The 22,533-nt window shown below is 49.1% G+C and overlaps 1 protein-coding gene across 6 annotated transcripts in view; it reads left to right on the top strand.

Annotated features, from left to right (window-relative positions):
- LOC138582595 (zona pellucida sperm-binding protein 4-like) overlaps positions 1–22,533 on the top strand; it is a 50,456-nt gene that overhangs the window by 27,551 nt on the left and 372 nt on the right. The window contains exons 1-8 of one of the 6 annotated variants that reach the window (XM_069654008.1): positions 4,554–4,639; positions 4,993–5,112; positions 17,778–17,859; positions 17,948–18,102; positions 19,707–19,849; positions 20,320–20,417; positions 21,011–21,119; positions 22,013–22,401. In XM_069654008.1, coding sequence (XP_069510109.1) covers positions 5,068–5,112; positions 17,778–17,859; positions 17,948–18,102; positions 19,707–19,709 — 285 coding nt within the window. In that variant the 5' untranslated portion in view covers positions 4,554–4,639; positions 4,993–5,067 and the 3' untranslated portion in view covers positions 19,710–19,849; positions 20,320–20,417; positions 21,011–21,119; positions 22,013–22,401. Of the gene's footprint in view, positions 1–4,553; positions 5,113–17,777; positions 18,103–19,706; positions 19,850–20,319; positions 20,418–21,010; positions 21,120–22,012; positions 22,402–22,533 lie in introns of those variants that run through there. The other 5 variants (XM_069654012.1, XR_011305051.1, XR_011305052.1 and 2 more) reach the window with 5 other exon arrangements.

Below are 22,533 nucleotides of genomic sequence, written 5' to 3' on the forward strand. Positions count from 1 at the left end.
GTGAGTTAACCCCAGGGAGGTAGGGGATGCGAATTACCATAGGTGTGTTCAGGCCATGATATCTTGCACCCCCACAATCAAAAGGCATGGGGGTCTCCAGGAAGGGGTTAGATGGTGCATCTACATTGATTGGGACCAGAATAAACATAAAACAGGATGACCACTTGCACTAGTGTGAATAGCCCCAAGAGAAATAGGGGGTGCAAATTACCATAGGTGCATTCAGGCCATGATATCTTGCACCCCCCACAATCAAAAGGCATGGGGGTCTCCAGGGAAGGGTTAGATGGTGCATCTACATTGATTGGGACCAGATTAAACATAAAACAGGATGACCAAATGCGCTAGTGTGAGTTTACCCCAGGGAGGTAGGGGATGCGAACTACCATAGGTGTGTTCAGGCCATGATATCTTGCACCCCCACAATCAAAAGGTATGGGGGTGTCCAGGGAGGGGTTAGATGGTGCATCTACATTGATTGGGACCATATTAAACATAAAACAGGATGACCACTTGCACTAGTGGGAATAGCCCCAAGAGAAATAGGGGGTGCAAATTACCATAGGTGCATTCAGGCCATGACATCTTGCACCCCCACAATCAAAAGGTATGGGGGTGTCCAGGGAGGGGCTAGGTGATGCCTCTACATTGATTGGGACCAGATTAAACATACAGCAGGATGACCACGTGCGCTACTGTGAGTTAACCCCAGGGAGGTAGGGAATGCGAATTACCATAGGTGTGTTCAGGCCATGATATCTTGCACCCCCCACAATCAAAAGGCATGGGGGTCCCCAGGGAGGGGTTGGATGGTGCATCTACATTGATTGGGACCAGATTAAACATAAAACAGGATGACCACTTGCACTAGTGTGAATAGCCCCAAGAGAAATAGGGGATGCAAATTACCATAGGTGCATTCAGGCCATGATATCTTGCACCCCCCACAATCAAAAGGTATGGGGGTGTTCCGGGAGGCAGTAGATGGTGCCTCTACATTGGTTGGGACCAGATTAAACATAAAACAGGATGACCACTTGCGTCAGTGTGAGTTAACCCCAGTGAGGTAGGGGATGCAAATTACCATAGGTGCATTCAGGCCATGATATCTTGCACCCCCCACAATCAAAAGGTATGGGGGTGTTCCGGGAGGCAGTAGATGGTGCCTCTACATTGGTTGGGACCAGATTAAACATAAAACAGGATGACCACTTGCGTCAGTGTGAGTTAACCCCAGTGAGGTAGGGGATGCAAACTACCATAGGTGCATTCAGGCCATGATATCTTGCACCCCCCACAATCAAAAGGTATGGGGGTGTCCAGGGAGGGGTTAGATGGTGCATCTACATTGATTGGGACCAGATTAAACATAAAACAGGATGACCACTTGCACTAGTGTGAATAGCCCCAAGAGAAATAGGGGATGCAAATTACCATAGGTGCATTCAGGCCATGATATATTGCACCCCCCACAATCAAAAGGTATGGGGGTGTTCCGGGAGGGGGTAGATGGTGCCTCTACATTTGTTGGGACCAGATTAAACATAAAACAGGATGACCCCGTGCGCTAGTGTGAGTTAACCCCAGGGAGGTAGGGGAAGCAAACTACCATAGGTGCATTCAGGCCATGACATCTTGCACCCCCCACAATCAAAAGGTATGGGGACTCCAGGGAGGGGTTAGACTGCATCTACATTGATTGGAACCAGATTAAACATAAAACAGGATGACCACGTGCGCTAGTGTGAATAGCCCCAAGAGAAATAGGGGATGCAAATTACCATAGGTGCATTCAGGCCATGATATCTTGCACCCCCCACAATCAAAAGGCATGGTGGTCTCCAGGGAGGGGTTAGATGGTGCATCTACATTGGTTGGGACCAGATTAAACATAAAACAGGATGACCACTTGCGTCAGTGTGAGTTAACCCCAGGGAGGTAGGGGATGCAACCTACCATAGGTGCATTCAGGCCATGATATCTTGCACCCCCCACAATCGAAAGGTATGGGGGTGTTCCGGGAGGGGTTAGAGGATGCCTTTACATTGGTTAGGACCAGAGTAAACATAAACCAGGATGACCACTTGCGCTACTGTCAATAGCCCCAAGAGAAATAGGGGATGCAAATTACCATAGGTGCATTCAGGCCATGATATCTTGCACCCCCCACAATCAAAAGGTATGGGGGTGTTCCGGGAGGCGGTAGATGGTGCCTCTACATTGGTTGGGACCAGATTAAACATAAAACAGGATGACCACTTGCACTAGTGTGAATAGCCCCAAGAGAAATAGGGGATGCAAATTACCATAGGTGCATTCAGGCCATGATATCTTGCACCCCCCACAATCAAAAGGTATGGGGGTGTTCCGGGAGGGGCTAGGGGGATGCCTCTATATTGGTTAGGACCAGAGTAAACATAAAACAGGATGACCACTTGCGCTAGTGTGAATTACCCCAAGAGAAATAGGGGATGCAAATTACCATAGGTGCATTCAGGCCATGATATCTCGCACCCCCCACAATCAAAAGGCATGGTGGTCTCCAGGGAGGGGTTAGATGGTGCATCTACATTGGTTGGGACCAGATTAAACATAAAACAGGATGACCACTTGCGTCAGTGTGAGTTAACCCCAGGGAGGTAGGGGATGCAACCTACCATAGGTGCATTCAGGCCATGATATCTTGCACCCCCCACAATCAAAAGGTATGGGGGTGTTCCGGGAGGGGTTAGGGGACACCTCTACATTGGTTGGGACCAGATTAAACATAAAACAGGATGACCACTTGCGTCAGTGTGAGTTAACCCCAGGGAGGTAGGGGATGCGAACTACCATAGGTGTATTCAGGCCATGATATCTTGCACCCCCACAATCAAAAGGTATGGGGGTGTCCAGGGCGATGTTAGATGGTGCCTCTACTTCGTTTGGGACCAGATTAAACATAAAACAGGATGACCACTTTTGTTAGTGTGAGCTAACCCCAGGGAGGCAGGGGACCATAAGTGCATTCAGGCCATGATATCTTGCACCCCCACAATCAAAGGGTATGGAGGCATCCAGGGAAGGGCTAGGTGGTGCCTCTACATCATTTGGGACCAGAGTAAACATAAAACAGGATGTGTGTTACAGGTTTTGTGAATTACCATAGTTGCATTCAGGCCATGATATCATGCACCCCAACAATGAAAAGGTATGGGGGTGTCAAGGGAGGAGGTAGGTGGTGCCGATACATTGGTAGGGACCAGATTAAACGTTAAACAGGATGACGACTTGTGTCATTGTGAGTTAACCCCAGGGAGACAGGGGATGCAAATTACCATAATACATGTAGGGGGGTTGATCGTGTCTCTCCCAGCATATATATGAGGTGAAAATGGGGTTGAAATAAAAAAGTCAACATTTTGGGGGTCATAGTAATTGGGGCACAGTAATCAGATAGATCCGTCTTGGAAGCAGACACAGAATTGATAGTTGTAGCTGTAAGGGGAAGGGGATCTTTCGGTTGGAAATGCCCCATTGTAGTGTGTGATGGCTGAATGCACGCCGAAGAACAGCGCTGCTGAGGACAAAAGGAAAGGAATTACACACTCTCACCAGTCTGCATTTCATCCCCATACAAACAGCCCAAACTTTAGGTAGGGGGCTTGAGCCTCATTAACCCAGTGGCGTTGTAGCCATGACATAGCGCAGCCCATACCAGTCACTTGCAGCAGTGTGTGATAATGTGCACAGTTTACCAAGCCGCGGGTGAACAGGGAGCTTAACACCAATTACGTAAAATACTGTTGACTTCCCTTCCCAATAACACATGCTGAAGGGAGACCCTACCATGCACCCCCCTGCATTATGACAGAGTTGTGTGACTGAGCCCAACCTCCCCCTTTATCCTTAAGAGAGACTCCTGCAGTGATTCCTCGTGCTTTGATGTTGGAATCAAATATAGAAAGGTTAATTATGCCATAAAAAATGTTTAAGCGCCCCATCTACTGTAACAGTACAAACTTTCTTATTATTATACCATTTAAAATAATAACATGTGCGCCCTATCTGCTGGCCCAGTACAACCTTTCTTATTTTGGCTGTAGTGTGATGTTGGAATAAAATATAGAAAGGTTAATTATGCCATAAAACATGTTTAAGCGCCCCATCTACTGTAACAGTACAACCTTTCTTATGATTATACCATTTAAAATAATAACATGTGCGCAAATGTACAACTGAGCGAATGCTAGGCTCCCAGACTTTGCACAGTATTAAAAAAAAAAAAAACAACATGGGAAGCCGTATATTATACCATACTGTATGATATTCGGCTTCCCATGACAGAGTGAAGGCCCTGAAACAACGCCCACCTGGTAGCTCTGGCCAATCCCTGAACAGAGATGTTGGAGGGCGGGCTGTAGGCGGGCTATAACATTAGCTTTTCATTTCGGGCTGCATGTATGGCTGTAGCCATCAAGTGGGCGTGACTCCGAAGATTGCCGAACACTGCCTCCCACAATCTACCATGGGAGGCAGGATAGCATACAACACCGGGAGAGAACGGTCACGTGACACAAGGAGTGGGAGGAGATTAAAGGAATCACCGGAACTGGCGGTTTCGCGCCAGTCCGGATTTATGCAAGCTACGAACGAGTCGGTATCTTTATTTGCGCAGCGCGCTGTGTTGCTCCGCGAGCCTGGCCTCCCTGGCAGGGGGCCGCGAACATGCTGACATCGCCGCTCGCTCTAGCGGCGGCAGAGCAAACATCACAGCTATTGGGTGTCAGTGCAGGTTTATAGGCGCAAATAAGACTCTTACCGATTGTAGGACATGTTGCCTGGTTCTTGCGACCTGTAAAACGGGGCAGCGGGTTAGGGGTGGTGTTTATGGTAGATCTGTGGTCCCGGCCTTCTGCTCTGTTTGGCTGGTAGAGTGGCAGGATACTACGAGTGTGCATCATAGACATAGTTCCGTGTCTGCTTCTTTTTTTTCTTGACTGCCCTTGCTAGATGAGGCCGGGTTGTTTCGCCCCCTCCAGAACGACACTGACTGGCATTTGGGTGAGTTGGTGACCGGATGGCTCTATGGTCATTGGTGCTGACTCTTCAGGGTGCTACGTGAGTGAGCAGGTGAGATGGAGGAGGGGGGGGGGGTGGGGGAATTGCATGCAACATTATGTCTGTAGTTTGTTTTTTTCAAAGAGAACTATGCCTAGCTGTCCTGCTCGTACATGGCCACGGGAAGAAGAGCTCTGACATTTGGGGCGGCTTTTCCATTTAATGAGGACCTGTTCTTTGCTGGTTCCAGTTGTGGCCCTGCGTTAGCCTGGCCCTGTTAGTCCATGGAAGGCAGCCGTGGCTACCTAGGAAGCTTTGTTGTTTTTGAGCTGGCATCACCCTAGTGAGAATGCATTGTCCTCACTGATCATTCTATTGGCCTACTAACATCCTAATCATCTACTTCCCCACAAAGCATAGGTTTTAGACAGCGCTGCTGCAGGGGTACCCCCTCGGCAGCGCTAAGTGTGAACAAGTAACCTGGAGGGCACAGGGGCAGAACACGTGCTGCAGACGCATGGTCTGCCCATACTCCTTCCTTCCCTCACTCAGCTAAAAAGAGGAAAGGAAGATAGGATGGGGGCCCCAGCAGGGGTGGACTGGCCTATAGGGAACTTCCTGGTGGGCCTCTGCACCCTGGGCCTCTTTTGTGTGGTATTTTCCCATAGGAAAAGCATTGGGCTTGCTGAAAATGGGGCCACTTTGAACATTATTTCGAGGGCTTCTTTTAGTTCCTGGCCCCCAGCAAGGTGTGAAAGCACATTATGTGCAGCACCTACAAGAGGGATCGAAGGGGCAGGAAATCACACCTGGTGACCTGCGATGGTCACCATGAGGCATGAACTGTGGGGTGGGAACTCCCACACACATGCAGCGCCTAGGGCCATTCTGATGGAATATAAGGGGCTGCCTGGGCAGTAAACTGCACAAACCTGGGTGCTCTGTACGGAGCACCACAAGTAATCTGCTTATTTTTCTTTTTGAAAACATTGACCTGTTTTTCCCAATACATTGTGAGCTTTGCCGTGATCCGGAAACAATATGGGCGAAGAGCTGCAAAACCAGGTGCCATGCCGGCATCAGGAGACTGCAGGAGGGGAAAGCGATACAAAAAGAGCGAGAACCACATCCAGCGTGGGCGGCTGAAACTATGATGGCAGGTGTTGTGTTGCTGTACAGTTTGAAGGCGAGGAACTGCCTCGCCTAAGCATTTTGATGGAAGGGAATATCGCTGTGCAATGAAGCGCTCAATCGCAAGAAAAATAACACAGCTGGGAGTAAGAAGAACGGGACGTACCCAACTCGCCAGTGTCAAACAATGTAGCAAGGCACTGTTTTCAGGAACCACAGCAGCCAGGTGGGATCGTGGAAACGCGGGCTGGAACACGATGGGCAGTGCCAGCATTCAAAGAGCCGGCAATGGTTGCCACAACAACCGTGCAACTTCAAAGAAGAAAACGCACAGAATTTTGAACAAGACAGATGCCTGTGCCTCAAATCTGCGATCAGTACCCACCGTGAGCAAGTTCAGCACTCGAACCATGCGGTGAACAACTACTTCTTTAGGAAGACGAGAAAACTCACTGTTGAAGTTTGCGAGGCAGTGAGGGCAGATTTCCACAGCAGCCAGTGTTGCATATCACGTAACGCTAATAGAGGCGCGGACGCCATTGCACGTGTGAACTCTTTATTTTTCCTTAACTCTCGCCCCCAACTTCTGCTTGCCCCGCCCCTCTCCCTCTTTCCCTTTCAGTTCTGCTTAAAAGGCCCCTGTCCTGTTTCTCCCCACAACACCCCCACCCCCTTACTATCGCATGAGTCCGCGTTCACATTTCTTCGATGAGCCGGGTGGGCCTCCTGGTCGACCTGTGCGGTCGTCCGGCATGCTCGTCCCTGTTTTCCTGGTCTGTAGGTGGGTCTGGGGGAGTTTCTGGGTCCATAGGATCTTCCTCTAGAGGCGTGTCCTCAGTCTCGTCTTCTTGGAACATCCGCCTGAAGTATGATGCGTTTCAGGTTATTTCGCCTTGGTCTCCCAATGCGGTGACCATGGGTCCTTTTACTTCCGTCCCTATCATGGGCTTGGGGTGACGTCTCGAGTCAGTCTTCTGAGGTTGGGCTTGTGTGACCAGCACGGTTTGTCCCACTGGGATCAGGGGTTCCCTGGCTTTCTGCTTCCGGTCAGCCCAATCTTTGGCCCTTTGTCTTTTCTCCGCTTCTCGTTGTCTTCCTCTGGCGTATAATCCGAGTTGTGGAAGCCGGGACGGCGGTTTATATTTGATCATGAGTTCGGCTGGAGTGTGGCCACCCGCCTCATGTGGTGTGTTTATCTTCGTAGCATTTGTGAGATGGCTTGATCTGTCGCTGCTTTCTGGCGTGTGTGCTTGATATTCGCCATTAACCGTTCCACCATCCTGTTGGCCTGGGGCCATAGTGGTGTGATCTTTTGGTGTCGGAACCCCAGGTGCGCCGCACATTTCTTAAGTTCTTGGAATGGCAACCCATTGTCCGTTTTCACTACATTGGGGATGCCCCACTTGCTAAATAGCTCATCTATTGTGCCTACATGGGTGGAAGGCTGTGGACTGTACGTGCTTCACCAGTGGGAATCGGAAGTATTAGTCTATAGCCACTAGCAAGTGTCCTTCTTCCAGTGGGCCATAGAAGTCCAGCGCCACGTGATGCCAAGGTGCATCGGGAAGTGGAACTATGCGCAGGTGGCAGGGTGGTGAACTAGCTGTGTTTACTTGTCACGGGTTGCAGTGCCTTTGTCGTCCATATGGGGAAACCATACCTGGTTTTGCATGGCACGGGTTGCAGTGCCTTTGTCGTCCATATGGGGAAACCATACCTGGTTTTGCATGGCACGGGTTGCAGTGCCTTTGTCGTCCATATGGGGAAACCATACCTGGTTTTGCAGTATCTTTTGTGTTGGCCACACCTCGATGGCCTTCATGTGCGATCATGACCAATGGCTTCCTTAGGCTTTTGGGTGCTACCAGGCAGTTCCCTCTGAGTAGTGTGCCTTGGCTTGTTGTGGCCAGTTCATTGTGTATTCTCTCCATTCTGGCTAAGTCTATTCTGTCGACTTCCCCCTCCCCCGGCTCAGTGTTCATTGGCCACCTGTCGCCACTTGTTCATGTTGGTGAGATGAACTGCTGCCTTGATGGTAGGGTCAGCCCTGCTCCTTTCTGCAAACAGTTGTGCAGTGATGGCTGGAGGAAGGGCGTTCTGTGGCAGGTATGCAATGTATCCATCGGCTTCTCCCTGCATTTTGGCGTCGGACACTCCGTCCTGGTGACGTGACAGTTAGTCCGCTGGGTTCGCATCGCCCCCAGGTTTGTGGCTGATGGTATAGTCATATTCCTGGAGGCGGATGCCTCATCGTTCAATGCGCGGAGGCATTTTTATTCTTGGGTTGCCAAAGAGGGCTAGCAGAGCCTGGTGGTCTGTAATGAGAGTGAAGGTTTGTCCGATGACTAAGTGGTGGAACTTCTCACATGCCCATACGGCTGCCAGGCTCTCTCGCTCTGCCTGCGAGTATTCTTGTTCGGTGGTATTGTGTGCGACTGGTGTATGCTGCGATGTGGATTTTGGCGCTGGTCTGCGGATCCGTTTGAGCCACAATTGCACCTAGCCCCACTGGACTGGCTTCTATGGTGATTTCGGTCTGCCATTGTGGATTGAAATATGCTAGCTGGCTATTAGCAGCCAGCTCTTGTTTAATGGAGGCGAAGACCTGTAGGCATTGGTCAGTCCACAGGAAGAGTTGGTCTTTTTTCAGTAGGTGTCATAGCGGGCATGTGAGTGGTGTATTGCGGGAGGTAGCGAGCACAGCATCCTGCCATGCTCAGGAATGAGCAGAGTTCGGAGACGTCCTTTGGACTGGGTAGGTTTGTTATGGCGTGGATTTTGTCTGGATCCGCCTTGATCCGAAAAAAGTGTCCAAAGAAGCATAGGGTGCGTGTTTGATTTCGCACTTCTGGCTGTTGAGTGCGAGTCCAGCGTCTTAGAGGATGCGGCAGACCTGGTGTAGGGCTGTGTCGTGTTGGTCTTGGGTTACTCCAAATATGAGGATATTGTCACTGTAATCAAATGCGTTGGTGACGGGGCTGATTGTCTGTGGATAGTTTCCTGGAAAATTTCAGCGGCGGATGAGATCCCGAGTTAAGTCGCTTGTAGCGAAAAAGGCCCTCGTGGGTGGTGAATGTGGTGAGGGGTCTCAGAAGATACTGGTGGGGGTTGCCTGTACTTCTGCTCTCTATATGGTAGAGGAGAGGCACAGAGGACCCCAGCCAAGATTCTCAAGCGGTAGCAATGGACGAGCAATCCAGACCTAGCTTCTCAGGAGGTGATGCAGGCTGGTTCTTCAGTGTAGTCCCCAAGCCCCCACAAAGCAATGTCCACACACTGTATTAGTGAAAACAGTCTTTATATAATATTCAAAGGTATGTACACTATCACAATAACGCACTTTGTACTCGGAAATCAACAATGATGAATATATACAATTCTAAAGTGGTACCACCAATGTTACCAAATCTCATTAAAGTGCATCAACTGTACAGTTAAAATGTCAAACAGATCAATAACGCGGAAACCATCCAATAGAGGGAAAGCAAGATGGTTGACACAATTGGCAGAATACTGGCCCCGTTACCTAGACAGTTATGTGTGGAGATCCCCCTCGCCCCACCTGGGCAACCTGTAAAATAAAGATATATATCACAAGCCCAGTCCACATATTCTTCAATAGCCCGTTTCCTCCTATTAAGGCTTTACCCCCCCCCCCATGAACCTGGTGGAGTAGAGTTCTTCGATGTGTCGAAGGATCCTTCTTGAGTGACTCCCTTTAAAGCAGGAGCCACGGATCGTCGAGAGGCGTCTTGGCGGCGATGAGAAGTTAAGGGTGCCGAGACGCCGATTGTCGATCCAGGCGGTGCTCGTCAGCGATGTCCTGCCAGGATGAGGTGTGCGGGGCACCTTGGAGTTTCAGAAGAACTGTGGCCCAATAAGGGCGTCGAGTCGTCGAAGTCTTTGTGGCGGGAAACCCACCGGCGGACTCTCCTTGGCACGTTGGTCGTCCTCGACTTTCTCTGGCAGGACAAAGCGGTTGATGTTGCAGACAAGGGAGTCCTTCGATTCTCATTTTCTTAGGCAAATGAACGGGTGGCACGGCGTCAAGTGGTCCCCACGGCTGGGCAACACAACTTTGACGGGCCTCCAGTGGTTACACAAACCTGTGAACCCTGGTCGACGGCAATGGACTTTGACAGCGGCGAAGTCCGGGTGCTTTGCTTCGTTCTCCTCAGTGATCCCCGTCTTGGGTCGGCAGCCTTTCGAGGGTCTTCCAGGGAGCTCCGGCGAAGGTTAGCGGTGCTAGATGGTCCCTCGGAGCACGGGAAGAGGGCGCCTTACCAGGTCCTCTCTCGGATCAGTCCTTGACGAGTTCGGCAGCTTTCAGATCAGGTTGAAGCAAATGCAACAGCAAGGCTTCGTCTTCCAGCTGGGCGTCGGGGATCAGCAGTTCCAGTTACTCCAAGTGTCGACACAGCTTCTGAACAATTTCCAGAGGTGAGAGGTCCCCAGATATACTATCTTGTCTCATCCACACTGCTGGGTCACTCTCAGCAGCCAATCATACAGAAGGGCATTCATGCAGTCAATCAGGCACACAGTGCATTCAGGACATCCTCCTCCCTCTCAGACACTCGCAAGGAATGTGGATTGGGACAAGTACCCAGCCATTCAACACTACACACTGCATTCAGGCCAGTTTCGGGCAGGGCTGTCTCAGTCTTTGTCTCTCATACCAGGAACCAGACGGCCACAACAAGAAGTGCATATTGGTCACACTCCATTCACCCAGATCCCACCCACAGGGCGTACCCACAACATAGTCACTGGGAAGGCTCCAGTCAGTCTGGACTGCACTTCACAACACCATATATGGAACTTCCACCCAACAGCCAGTTAGGGGGAAGGGACAGTCAGGGCTTCCCAGGACTTTAGGAAAACAAGGTAATGGGTAATAGAAAGCAAGATCTTGCTTTCTATCAGGAATCAACTGATTCCAATGGCAGGGCCTGGGTATCCCAAAATGGAGGATTCTTGGCGGACCTGTCAAATTCAGCATGGAGCTGCCACCAGTCCGTACCCTGCTCTGCGGGTCACCCACAGGTGCCCAAAAACATTCCCCCCCCCCCCCCCCCAACACCCCGACCCATGGGTGCCGTAAGGGTATCCCATGGGTCTGTTCACCAAACCAAAAGCGAGCTGCACCTCCAGAAGTCCCACATGAACTCTAGCGAGGAAAATATGACAGAACACACGATAAAAAGGCAGTAAAGGACAAGGATACGGGGGCTCTGTCCCTCCGATGCCTTTCCAGCATCAGTCTCGATGCGGGATCAATGACGAGTTGGTGGTATCGCTGATTGAGATCCAGCTTTGAAAATTTGGTGGCTTGGTTGAGTCTTATCAGCATGTCTCCGATGTTAGGGCCTGGGTGCCTCTCCCATTGGATTTCTGTATTAGGGATCCTCATGTCCACGCAGAGGCGTCCGTCTGCTTTGGGGACGACTACGAAAGGAGACGCCCATGGTGTGGGTCCTGTTGCTCTTTCTATATCGTTGTCCAGCAGTGTCTGCAGCTCGTGGGTCACTTTCGCTTGCAGATTAAACCCTACTCGCCTGGGGTTTTGTGGTACTGGCCGTATCTTTGGGTCAATGTGTAGCTTGATGACGTTGTTCTTTAGCATGCCCACTCCTTCAAATAAAGTTGGATAGGTGGATTTCAGGTCTTCGATGGTTAGGCCATGGTGGATGGCCTGTATCAGTTGGAAGTCAGGCAGTATACCCTGAATAGCTTCTGATTCGACATAGTGAATGTCAATGAGGCCTAGGGCCTGGGCGGTTTTGTGGCTCAGAAGGCACCTTACATTTGCTGGACTGTGGATGACGTGTATCATTGTCCACTCTTTTGCCCCTATGGATGAGGTCACATGCAAATTGTCCTTTTGAGGTCAGAGGCTGTGTTGCGCCCCATTGGAATATTTGAGGCGTGTGATGGTTGCACAGGGAACTTGTCTGCTAGGTGTTTGTATGTCAGGTGGCTCATGACGTTTACGGTTGCGCCTGTGTCCACCAGGAATGTTGTCTACTCCTCCTAGGCTTAGCGTCACTCTTGGTGTCGTGCTGTCGCCTGAGGCTTCTGAGATGAGTCGGGACGTATTCCCTGCTGTATCGGTCATATTGTGCTGTTCCATTGGGTGTTTGATGGGTGGGTTTTCGTAGGGGTCTCTGGTGACGCCTTCCCTTTGGCGTTCTTCATCGGGATATGCTTGCATGTGGTTCTGTTCTTGGTTGGCGTATGTTTCTTCTGCCTGGTCCACTTGTAGGTTCTCTACTGCTAATGAACCCGGCATTGTTCGCAGGTCTGGAATTTGTGGCGGGTGTAGCGTATTCCCGTTCCGGGTATGGTCTTGGGTTGAAAGGGCTCGGTGCTTCGAATCTCCTCGCGGTTGCTTGTTGGGTGGGTGGCCATTATGCTGGTAGTGGGGTTGTCTTCTCTTGGCCACACCTCATGCACATGTGTCCTATTGCGGGGCATTAGCCCTTGTGTGGGAATTCAAACCCGCACCGGTAGCATTGCCTATCTGGTGGCGGGCGTCTCGCGTTATTCCACTGGTCTTGTCTGAATGAGGTATTGTATTGGCTGTTCGTTTGACTGGTGGTGATGGCTGCGACAGTAACTTTTTTTTTTCCGGGTTTTCTATGTGGGCAGCTTGGACTCTTTTGTACACTGGCCAATTCAGGTTTTTTCAACAGGTGTTTGCGGAATATTGATGACAAGCATACGTCTATGACTCTCAGGCAGATGGCCTCGTCATCGTTAAAGTTGGCAAAGTCGCAAAATGTTTTTTTTTTTTTTTGTGTAGTATGAACTGGCCAATTGTCTCCTGGGGTAGCTGGGTGCACGGATTGAAGATGTAGCACTCATAGTCTCTGGGACGACAACTAGGCACCTGTTGATGGCTTTGAGTTTTTGGTACGTGTTCCTTTCCACTGTCGGGATGGTCTTGATGACACTCTTTATGTCTTTCTCCACCAGGTTTGTGAAGAAGTCTGGGCCCTCCTGGTTTCCAACCGCCCTCATGAATTCCTCAAACTCTTGCCACCTTTGTCCCTGGTTCTAGCGAACAGGTTTGGGCGGTGTAGGAAGGAGACGGGGTTGGTGGGAGTTATTCCCAGTGTGGCGGGTGCAGTGGTATCTACCGTTGCGCTTCCTGGCTGTGAAATACTTGGTGATATTTGGGTTTGGTTGGTGGTGTGGTTGCCGGTGCTTTCGCGTTCAGGTGGCTGGTGCCCCGCGTTGACTGTAGGCTCTCTGGTGTGGTGCTCACAGCTTCGCAACTCTTCGGGCGATGTGTGCCCACGTTTAATTGGCTTGGTATTGGTGTGTTTTGTTGCTGCCCTGGTATATCCTTGCTTTCGAGTGGCTTATTAGTGGTATGCTCTGATGCTACCTTGGTAGCCAGAAGCAGTGCTGTACTCAGCGGGGGGGGGTGCACGCCGAACCTTAGTGAGGGGGCACGGCAGAGGAGATGAGACCCGGTCGGTGAGGTTTGCCAAGAACGTGGAAGACCGAATTTAACAAACTGAAGGGAAGTTCCCCCTTTTTGTGCTCTGTAGCAAGAGACACAGGTCTTGGAAGAAACCATGCAGAGCAAGAAAACCGAGCGCACGGGTTATTAACAAAACAAAAGTAAAACAAAGCACAGCACGATCAGCCACATGTTTGAGTCTGGCGACATTGAGTTCAAAAGTCTGCGAAAGCTCAGTGAGCCAATACGAAGATTTAGTATTGACAAGCAAACAATCCCAGTAGCAGTTTTTTGCAGTTACAGGAGCCATGTATTCAGTATTTTGTATGGATGTTAGAGGAAAAGACGCACGCCAGACACAGGGTGGCAATGTTTTGACTGGCAGGCCATGCCAGCGGAGCACGTTACAGCGCATACAAAACCTCGACACATGAAGTCACAAAAGCTCAATTAGAGGAGTGTTTAATACATCAACACACGAATACATGTGTTTGTTGCAGCTTCCAATCCAAAGGTCCTGCATGCTCTAGCTAATGCGATGCAGAAACACAGTTGTGGAAATACGGAGATGTAAGGCATTCAAAGTGCATTTTGCATAATTTCAGTGTGCAGAGCTAGTGGGCTGAGTGTCGGATGGATTTTGGAAATAACAGCAATACATTTGCTGGGGGAAGATGACCAACAGAGCTGGGTTATAAAAAAATACCCTATAGACATTCTAATTCAACAAACTGCAGGGTATAGTAATGAAGAAATCAACCAATAGATATGTAAAACACACCCAGCGACGAGACGGACAGCGCATTCTGGGGTACTAAACATCAAATGTTAGCGCAAGAGAAGATCTAGCAGCCTCAGCACTGCACACGCAGGGCAAGAATCGCAGGCATGGCAAGGCAAGGTAAACCGTACTTCACCAAACTAACAATTCATAACCAGGCTGACGTTCGACAGGGAGCTCAAGGTAAAAGAGAGGACAGCCTGGCATGTCTCTGCTTAACCCACTTTAAGGGCGAGGCAAGAAGAGGGCTGCAACCACACCAAGAGTTAACCACAACAAAAAAACGCACACATTGCCGAAGAACTGAGACCCGAAAATCGCAGAGAAGGCGGAGGCTAATAGACGGGGAAACCGGAAGAAAGAATTGCCAGTGTCACACAGCACTCTGAACGGAATGCATGAAAAGTATTAGGTGGTGGTTTGTTACCAGGTGCAGCGTACTCGCAGCTAATCCAAACCAGCCAGGCATACTCTACATTGACAGGTGCAAGGCGCCATGGGAAGCTTGGACTGCAGCAATGGGGAGCAAAAGGGTTTGACCAAACACCATGGCAGACAGACAACAGCCGCAGCAAATGAACAAGCATGTGTCAAAGGTTTTCGGAGCTAATAAGGGAACAAAAATCACAAAGTAAGCCAGCCGGATAATGAGAGGGCCAAGAAGAGGGAAAAGCGGAGTGAAGGGGTTTCCAGTTTTTATGCAGCATTTCGAATGGAACGCAACAAATTCTGGATACGCATAACAAAACGGGGTTCGGAACACTGCATAGTGTTGGTGTAAATTTGAGAACCTGACAGAAGGGGGACCCAGTTCAAGCATCATGGCATTAAGAAGCGCAGAAAAAGCAGGCATGCGCATTAAGTTCCGTGTTACAACAGCCAGAGGCACCAAGGCAGCAGCCATCCGGAAAGCACCAAAGAAACCAGCACAACAGCTGGCAGTTGTGAAGAAGGTAACGGGCCAAAGAGGGTAAGTAACCGAGCCCATCAAAAAACACAGCATTTTCTGCATTACATCACACTAGCCACGGGTACAAGGCCAGGGGAGGGCAAGAGAAGTTTTTCTCACACAACGGGGTGCCATGCATATTTACAAAAAAAAGCTCCTGCAGGCACAAGACAAGCAGAAAAAGGGCACAATAGGGTGCCACAACCAGTTGGCGAGGGCTGTCCAGAGGCACTAGAAGGCCCCCACAAAAATTATATATTTAGCCCAGGGCAAAGTGCTGGTAGGGAGACACTGGGGGTGAAAACGGGAGACCTTTCACCAGTACCCCACACGGAACACTGCAGGGGAGTGGTAAACTTACTCTGGGATATTTGAGATAGTCCAACATGACAACACAGTATATAGTACCAGAAGCTGGACACTGGTCTAGACACAGGCAAGAGACATGTTCAGTATGAGATAAAATGCGAAGTATTGGGGGCAAAAATACCTTGGATGACATACAAAACACTATATATGCACAGATAAAGGTAAGTGGAAGAAGGGAGCAGCACAGCAGAGGGAAGAGGCAGCCAGTAACAACAATGGTAGCTCAGAATACCAAAAGGATCCTCTGCAAAATCAGCCGGGAGATGTTCACTACAAACAAGGGAGCCACATACCACCTAGCAGCGACAGATGTGCTTAAAAAACATAGCTAATTTGCCATGTTAATATTCCTTACGTCTAACGCATAAACAAGGAAACGGCCAAGCAAGAAAAGCTTGAAAGAAGAAATTCTGAAAAGTAAAGACTGCAGCAAGATCACGCAGACGACATATGGGGAGGGAAAGAAAAAAAAAGGGGTTGCAATTGCAAGCCACCCTCAACGGGAACTTTGCACAACCGTGGAGTGCACAGTGTTCGTAAAAGGGGAGTAGGTATGCCAAGCACGCCCCAAATAAAAGCGGGTCTCAGCAGAAGGAACCAGGGATTTATCACAACAATGAGAAGCATAAACAGGGTGCAGAGATGGCGCAAGTAGTGTTGTTAATTTAGGAGAATGCCTCAGAACCAACACACTTCTGTTTGGGGGAGTAGAAGCATATCAGAGGCAGAACAGGGTCCTAAACGATAAACTATGCGGCATAACTAAAATGCGTCTCGAGCTCCTACTCAGAAACCACACATGGGTATTTTGGCGCATAACGGAGCTATAAATCAATGTAGAGAACTACCGTGCAAGGTGGTTGGGGGGGGGGGGGAGAAGAGTAAAAAAGACCCCTCACAGATAACGGTATATAAAGATTAGCGCAATAGGACCCAGCAAAGTCAGCAAGCAACGCCAAATGCTTATGGAAGGCTTTAAGTAATGGATATGGGATCGATAGGCAACGCTGGACGGCTGGGGCCAAATGGCTACAAGTAGCATGGACCCTGAAAACTGGGTGTTTTGTGACGGAGTGCTCGCTGAGACGACATTAGCAAGCGCTACCCAGCGCAAGAAGTGGCTGAACGGCACTACTGAAGCAAAAACTTCATATAATGTAGGCTTGTCAAGGGGCTCTGGCAAATGACACCCAATGCAAAACAGTAGAGAGCTGAAAACAGTACTATGAAAATTAGGGCTAAGATCAATCCTGGGCAGGCCCAACCAAGTGCCTGCTGTAAGACGGGAGGGCCCTGTTTCTGAGGTTTAACAGAAGGGGAACACAAAGTTTTTACTGAAGGAGGGGGCGGGGGGTGTCCAGAACCTTACAAACTGGAAACAGCAACATTTAACATGGCATTGGGGAGACCATGGTATACCCAATAACAGGATGTCAATAGAAGAACGGGCACCAAGCAGGTGGAAAAGGGAGCTCAGCATAGACTCTATACCACTGTAGTCACAGCAAAAGGCATTGAGAAGGGGGTAATGTGCAGTGGTGGAATGCACCCCCCGCGTGAGCAAGACCCGACAATGACGAAAACCCTCACAGGGGCAGTCACTGGTCAAGGGAATGAGCAAGTCCCATTTAGAATTTGCAGACTGCTTGGCCAATGGTAGCGGTAGATTAAATTTTGGGGGAACCTCGATGGCCGGTAACGCATCCAGGTGTGGGATGCATGGGCCAGGGGGCACAACCCTGGACCCCATGCCCAAAAGTGATCATTATGTATGATATGGTTATTATGACTATTATATTGTGTAATATTACATGATGTACAATAATAACGTACTGCCTTTTTTTATTGCTAACACTTAAACAATGTGTCAGTAATCATTGGGGGAAACATAATATGGGAAACGGTCGCCAAACATCTTGGCTCCACTGGTTAATAAAGCCATTATGAGTGTAGATTGTCGTTTTCTGTGGATTGAGCACTATTGTGGCTTCAGAACTTGCACACCATTTTTGCTTAATGCGTGGCTATTTTTACAGGAAGAAGAGTATGTCATGACTTTGGACTCTGCAGCATTCTCTACTGAAAATCATCTTGGAAGCAGCTTAAGAGCCCCGTCTTGTGAGTCCACTGTCCGTCTTGCTGGGGCAGCAGTGCATTAGGTAGGCCAAGTTCTCGAGTGAGGTGTTGCTTTCCCTTCCGTCCCCAGCCATGGATGCCCCGGTCCTGATGCTTGTGCTGCCATTGCTAGAGTGGACCGGCTGTCCTGCGGCAGTACCCCCATCACCCAGGCTGTGTGCCAAGCACTTGAGTGCTGTTTTGACCCCACAGACTCCTCCAAGCCCTGCTACTTTGGAAAACCAGGTATGTTTTGGTGGTTCCTTTCCGATTTCTGTTGGGGTTGGCCACTAAATGTGATCTTGTTCTTAGCATTCGACTGTAACTGAATGCTATTTGCTCTTGACGCTTGTATAGTTATTATAGCGATTTAGTAGGGGTACATTGACGGAAGTGAATTCTGAGCATGACGTCAGACATGTGATTTCTGGGAGCTTTACAACAAGGAGGGAGGTAATATAGATGAACGGAGATGGGAGGGTCCGTGGGAATTCTAAAAAAAGGCAGCTTATCCCATCCATATGGTCTAGCTTAGATGGTCTGTGTGAGAGCCAGCATTGTGCAAGTGTAGGAGGCCCTGTATGGTGGGCGGTGCAGCAGTTGTGCAGTGCTGCTGGGATTCTAGAGAACAAAGGGTTAGAGGAGCACTGCCAAATGTTTTGCAATAATGGGGTGGTAAGGTATCAAAGGCAATGCATCTTGACAGAGCAGAAGTGAGGGGTGGGGTTCTTGTTCTGAACTACATGGGTTGATTGATGAAGCCTAGTTTAAGGATACTGGCTGCAGGTAGCCTTTGGGTGCAGTGGACTTTAGATTTTCACAGCTAGTGCCCACTGCCTTAAAGAATTTCTGTCTTGCGACTACTGGCTCTTATCAAGTTATGTTTGTTAGGTTTATATAGCGCTTTAATACAAAGCGCTTTACAGTATAACAAGGTACAATAGTGAAAATCATTTTTGCAATTATGAGAAACCAGTGAGACAATATTTAGAACAATTAGGTGTAGGGGGGAAGGGAACGGGAGAGGAGGTGGGGAAAGGGTGATTACAAATCACTAATCGCGAGCAAGTGGGTGGGAGGGTACAGGGGATAGGACAGGAGCTGGAGAGGGAGATGGTAGGGAAGAAAGTCAGGGAGTGGGGAAGAAGGGCTTTCAAGGAGGTGCGGAAGGAGGAGTAGGTCAATGGTTGGATGGTCGAGTCCTATGAGGAGTGCTGGTATGGTGGCCTCCTACTATAGGAGTGGAAAGACTACTGGGTGCTGCTTTATGATTGGCTTCCTGTAGGATGGTTAAACCATCTGCATAACCTGTGGTGTTGGATCCTTTTGGGGAGGTGGTGTTAGTAGGGACATATTGATATTTGGTTGTGCAAGGGATCCTCCTTTTTTGGGGTGGCTCACCATGAGATGAATATGGGTGATATCCTGTTGCTAGTGAGTTAATTGATGTGCCACTGATTGGGGTTGTAGAGTTGGATATTCCTAAATTGGCTCAGCTTTCATCTGAAGCGGTTTATTTTTGTGGTACATTTTCATTGGGTATTCCTTGCAGGTTTTGGGTTATGCAACGTTGACCTGCTTCCTTGAGGCTGATTTAGTGCATACAGGCCTCTTGTGTGGGTGGGACGGTGGTGGTGAAGGAATGCAAGCCATTGATGTTTGGGTCGCTTGTAGACTGAAGCTTTTGAGGACCAAAGGAAGCCATCTGGCATGTTGCGCTGCTGCTCCTAGTCTACAAGGTGTAGTTGCCACCTAACCATAGGGGGGGGGGTGAGGATGCACAGTGGTGTCAGTAGGTCTGCAATATCGTGTGGTGTTGGCAAGAGGACTGACTTTCTTTTTTTTGTTAGTGACTGGCCAATGCTCTGCTGATGGTCAAGCAACAATTGCCCTATCACTCACCGTGAGCAGTACACGGCCGGGACTGCGCTCCTTTCAGAGTGAGGCCTTTGTGGTGTACCAGTTCCCCCTGTCATGTGGGGGTGTGCGACGGGTGAGTTTTTGGGTCAAGGACCGCAACCGACTTGTACCCTTCCTATTGGCATTTTTGGGGCTGTGGTGTCCAGTCTGTACATGCATGCTTACCCTAATTCTGATGTGCACTAACAAATACAGCTAGAATTCAGATGTGTAGTTTAGGACCTGTCTCATCCCCCTCACTAACTAGAATTCCCTTCCACCCTCTACTGGCAGCCCCCACTACCAAGTAGAATTTTCATTGAATGTAAAGTCATTGTAATGGCTGCTTAATTGTTTCTTGGTGAGTGAGTAGGCAAGTTCTCGCTGTCCCTCCAGATTTAGCTTGTGTGCATAAAGTCAATATTCTTACAGACAAGGGTTGCCTGCTCTTTAGCACATAGCCAATATCCCTCTAATTTAGTACTTGTTGAATAATTATGCTGCTTACTCTGTTCCATGAGTCCATGTGGTGGTTTGTTTTGACTGGTGCATTCTAATTAACAGGTGATGGGTGATACCACTGTATATGAGAACAGTTTGGAGGCCTCTCATGATGTGGTCACGTGGGGCAGTGGTTCGATCAGCAGGGACAGCACCTTCCGGTACATTTTGTTAATATAGTCTTCATATGCAACTTAGTTTGTTCATAAATTGGGACATGGGCTCTTGCAGTGTCAAGGTGGTTTTCAAAATTCCAGTGCGCGTCCCACCACAAATGTTGAATAGCTATGTTCAAATCAGTCACCAGAGGAGGCACTGGCACTGCTTTTCATAATGTTAATCCCTGTCTGCCCCAAAGCTGGTAATGCCACTGGTTCATTCCGGTGCCCAGTCGGACTGGGCTCAGAGTTGTAATGATCAAGTTCCTGGTTAGCATGGAGAATCTATGAGAAACCTGTCTCAGTCAAGCCCTGGAAGTTGGTCTGGGATACACTGCAATGATTGCTTGTTGGGGTGTGGGGGGGGGGGGGGGTGTGTGTGTGATGTGCCCCTTAGCACAGCTACCCAAACAATCTTCAACTGTCAAACAATCCCCTTATCTAGCCTTTGCGTGGCTTTCGTCCATATGGTTCCACTCCGCGTTGAGCCTCTCCCTTTTCAGAAGGGTTCCGTTTACCACCCCGCCCCCAGCCAGAGAATTACTGCCACTCCATCTGTTAATGTCCACTAATGGATTGTTAACGATTCTTGTCAGGTTGACTGTGCGCTGCACCTTCACCAGCAGTAGCGGCTCCATCCCACTGCAGGTGGAAGTCTTCACTCTGCCGCCACCTCTTCCAGTGAGAAGTCCTGGATTGCTACAGGTAAGTCCTTGATCTGGGCTCCGAATAAGGCAAATGGTGAGTGTTGCTCAATAAGCCAGTGAAGAAATGTGATGGGGCACCAGTCTGAATCAGAATTTCTTCCACACATGGGTGATCAGTTCATCAACTTGTTGTTTTTTCTCTTCTCAGTTATCTTAATACTGAGGCCAGCACTGTGTATTCTGAGTTAATACTATCACAAGTGCTCCTTTATCAAGCCTTATGAACAGATATTGGTATCAAGGCATTGACTCATGGATGACTCATCTGCTTGTCTTGTCATTCATGTTCTGTCTTCTGTGCGTCCTGATGTTTGTGGGCTATGGTGCATTATAAACCTACATAATCTAATCTGGGCCTCAATGTCTGCTGTGGGCAGTTTTTAGTTTTTAATGTGGACTACGAATATCTTGGATATTTGCAGAGCAGCAACCCAAGGCCTGCCTGCTAAAAGCTCCATAGTTTTTGCCTCATGCAGAATAATTGGCACGTCTAACGACTCGTCAGACTTTCTTCAAATAGACATACTTGCCTACATTGGCCTTTTTACTTGTAAATGGCTTGTTGGCTAGTATTGGGTTGACTGATTTACACATGTAAATCCACCCATCCATCCAACTCGAGCCATCACCATTTACCTTATTTAGGCCTCGTATTGCTGCTGCCAGCTTCCTATCTGGTTGGGTAGAGTACATCACCAGGTGATTGTGTACTTTGGTGCAGTAGATCAGGGCTTGTGGGTGGGTTATTTCACATTAATGAAGGCTGTGCTAAATGATTAGCCATCTTGGGATAAGCAGATGAGGTGCAGCCTTCTGCGTGAGCCCTTCACCCCACCAGCTAGCTCAGCTGGCTTTAGTTGCAGCTTTTGATACTAACACTTCTTTCTACAGATCGATTCTATGGCTCCTACTACACATCCAGCCAATACGCAGTGGTGAAGGTTCTTCGAGAACCAGTCTTTGTGGAGGTCAGAATCCTGCAGAGAACAGACCAACTTGATGCTTGTTCTGAACCAGTGTTGGGCCACCCCTTCCAGTGACCCAATGCAGTGGCCCATCCTTGTGAACAGGTGAAACCTGGTGTGGGCAGGGGAGGGGTGTACTTGGTGTATACTTTCTGACCGACCTGTTTAAAATTAGGGGTGTCCCTTTCCTGGAGATAATTATCAGATGCTGTTGGTGGTGCTTCCTCTGTTCTCCAGTTACCATCACACTACCAGCGCTTCGCTGTCAGCACCTTCACCTTTGTGGATTCGGCGCAGCAGAATCTCAAGGGCCAGGTGAGATGTCTAAAATGGTGGTTGTACTTGCCATTTTGCTTAGCTGCACAATTGGGGACCTGTCTGTAGGGGTTTTCTGTAAGTACATGATCTGCTTTGAAGGATTTACTTTTGGCCCGATAGTTTTCACAT

The sequence above is a fragment of the Ambystoma mexicanum genome, chromosome 3q (genome assembly GCF_040938575.1).
Source record: "Ambystoma mexicanum isolate Mex_15411 chromosome 3q, UKY_AmexF1_1, whole genome shotgun sequence".
In the NCBI taxonomy this organism is placed as follows: Eukaryota; Metazoa; Chordata; class Amphibia; order Caudata; family Ambystomatidae; genus Ambystoma; species Ambystoma mexicanum.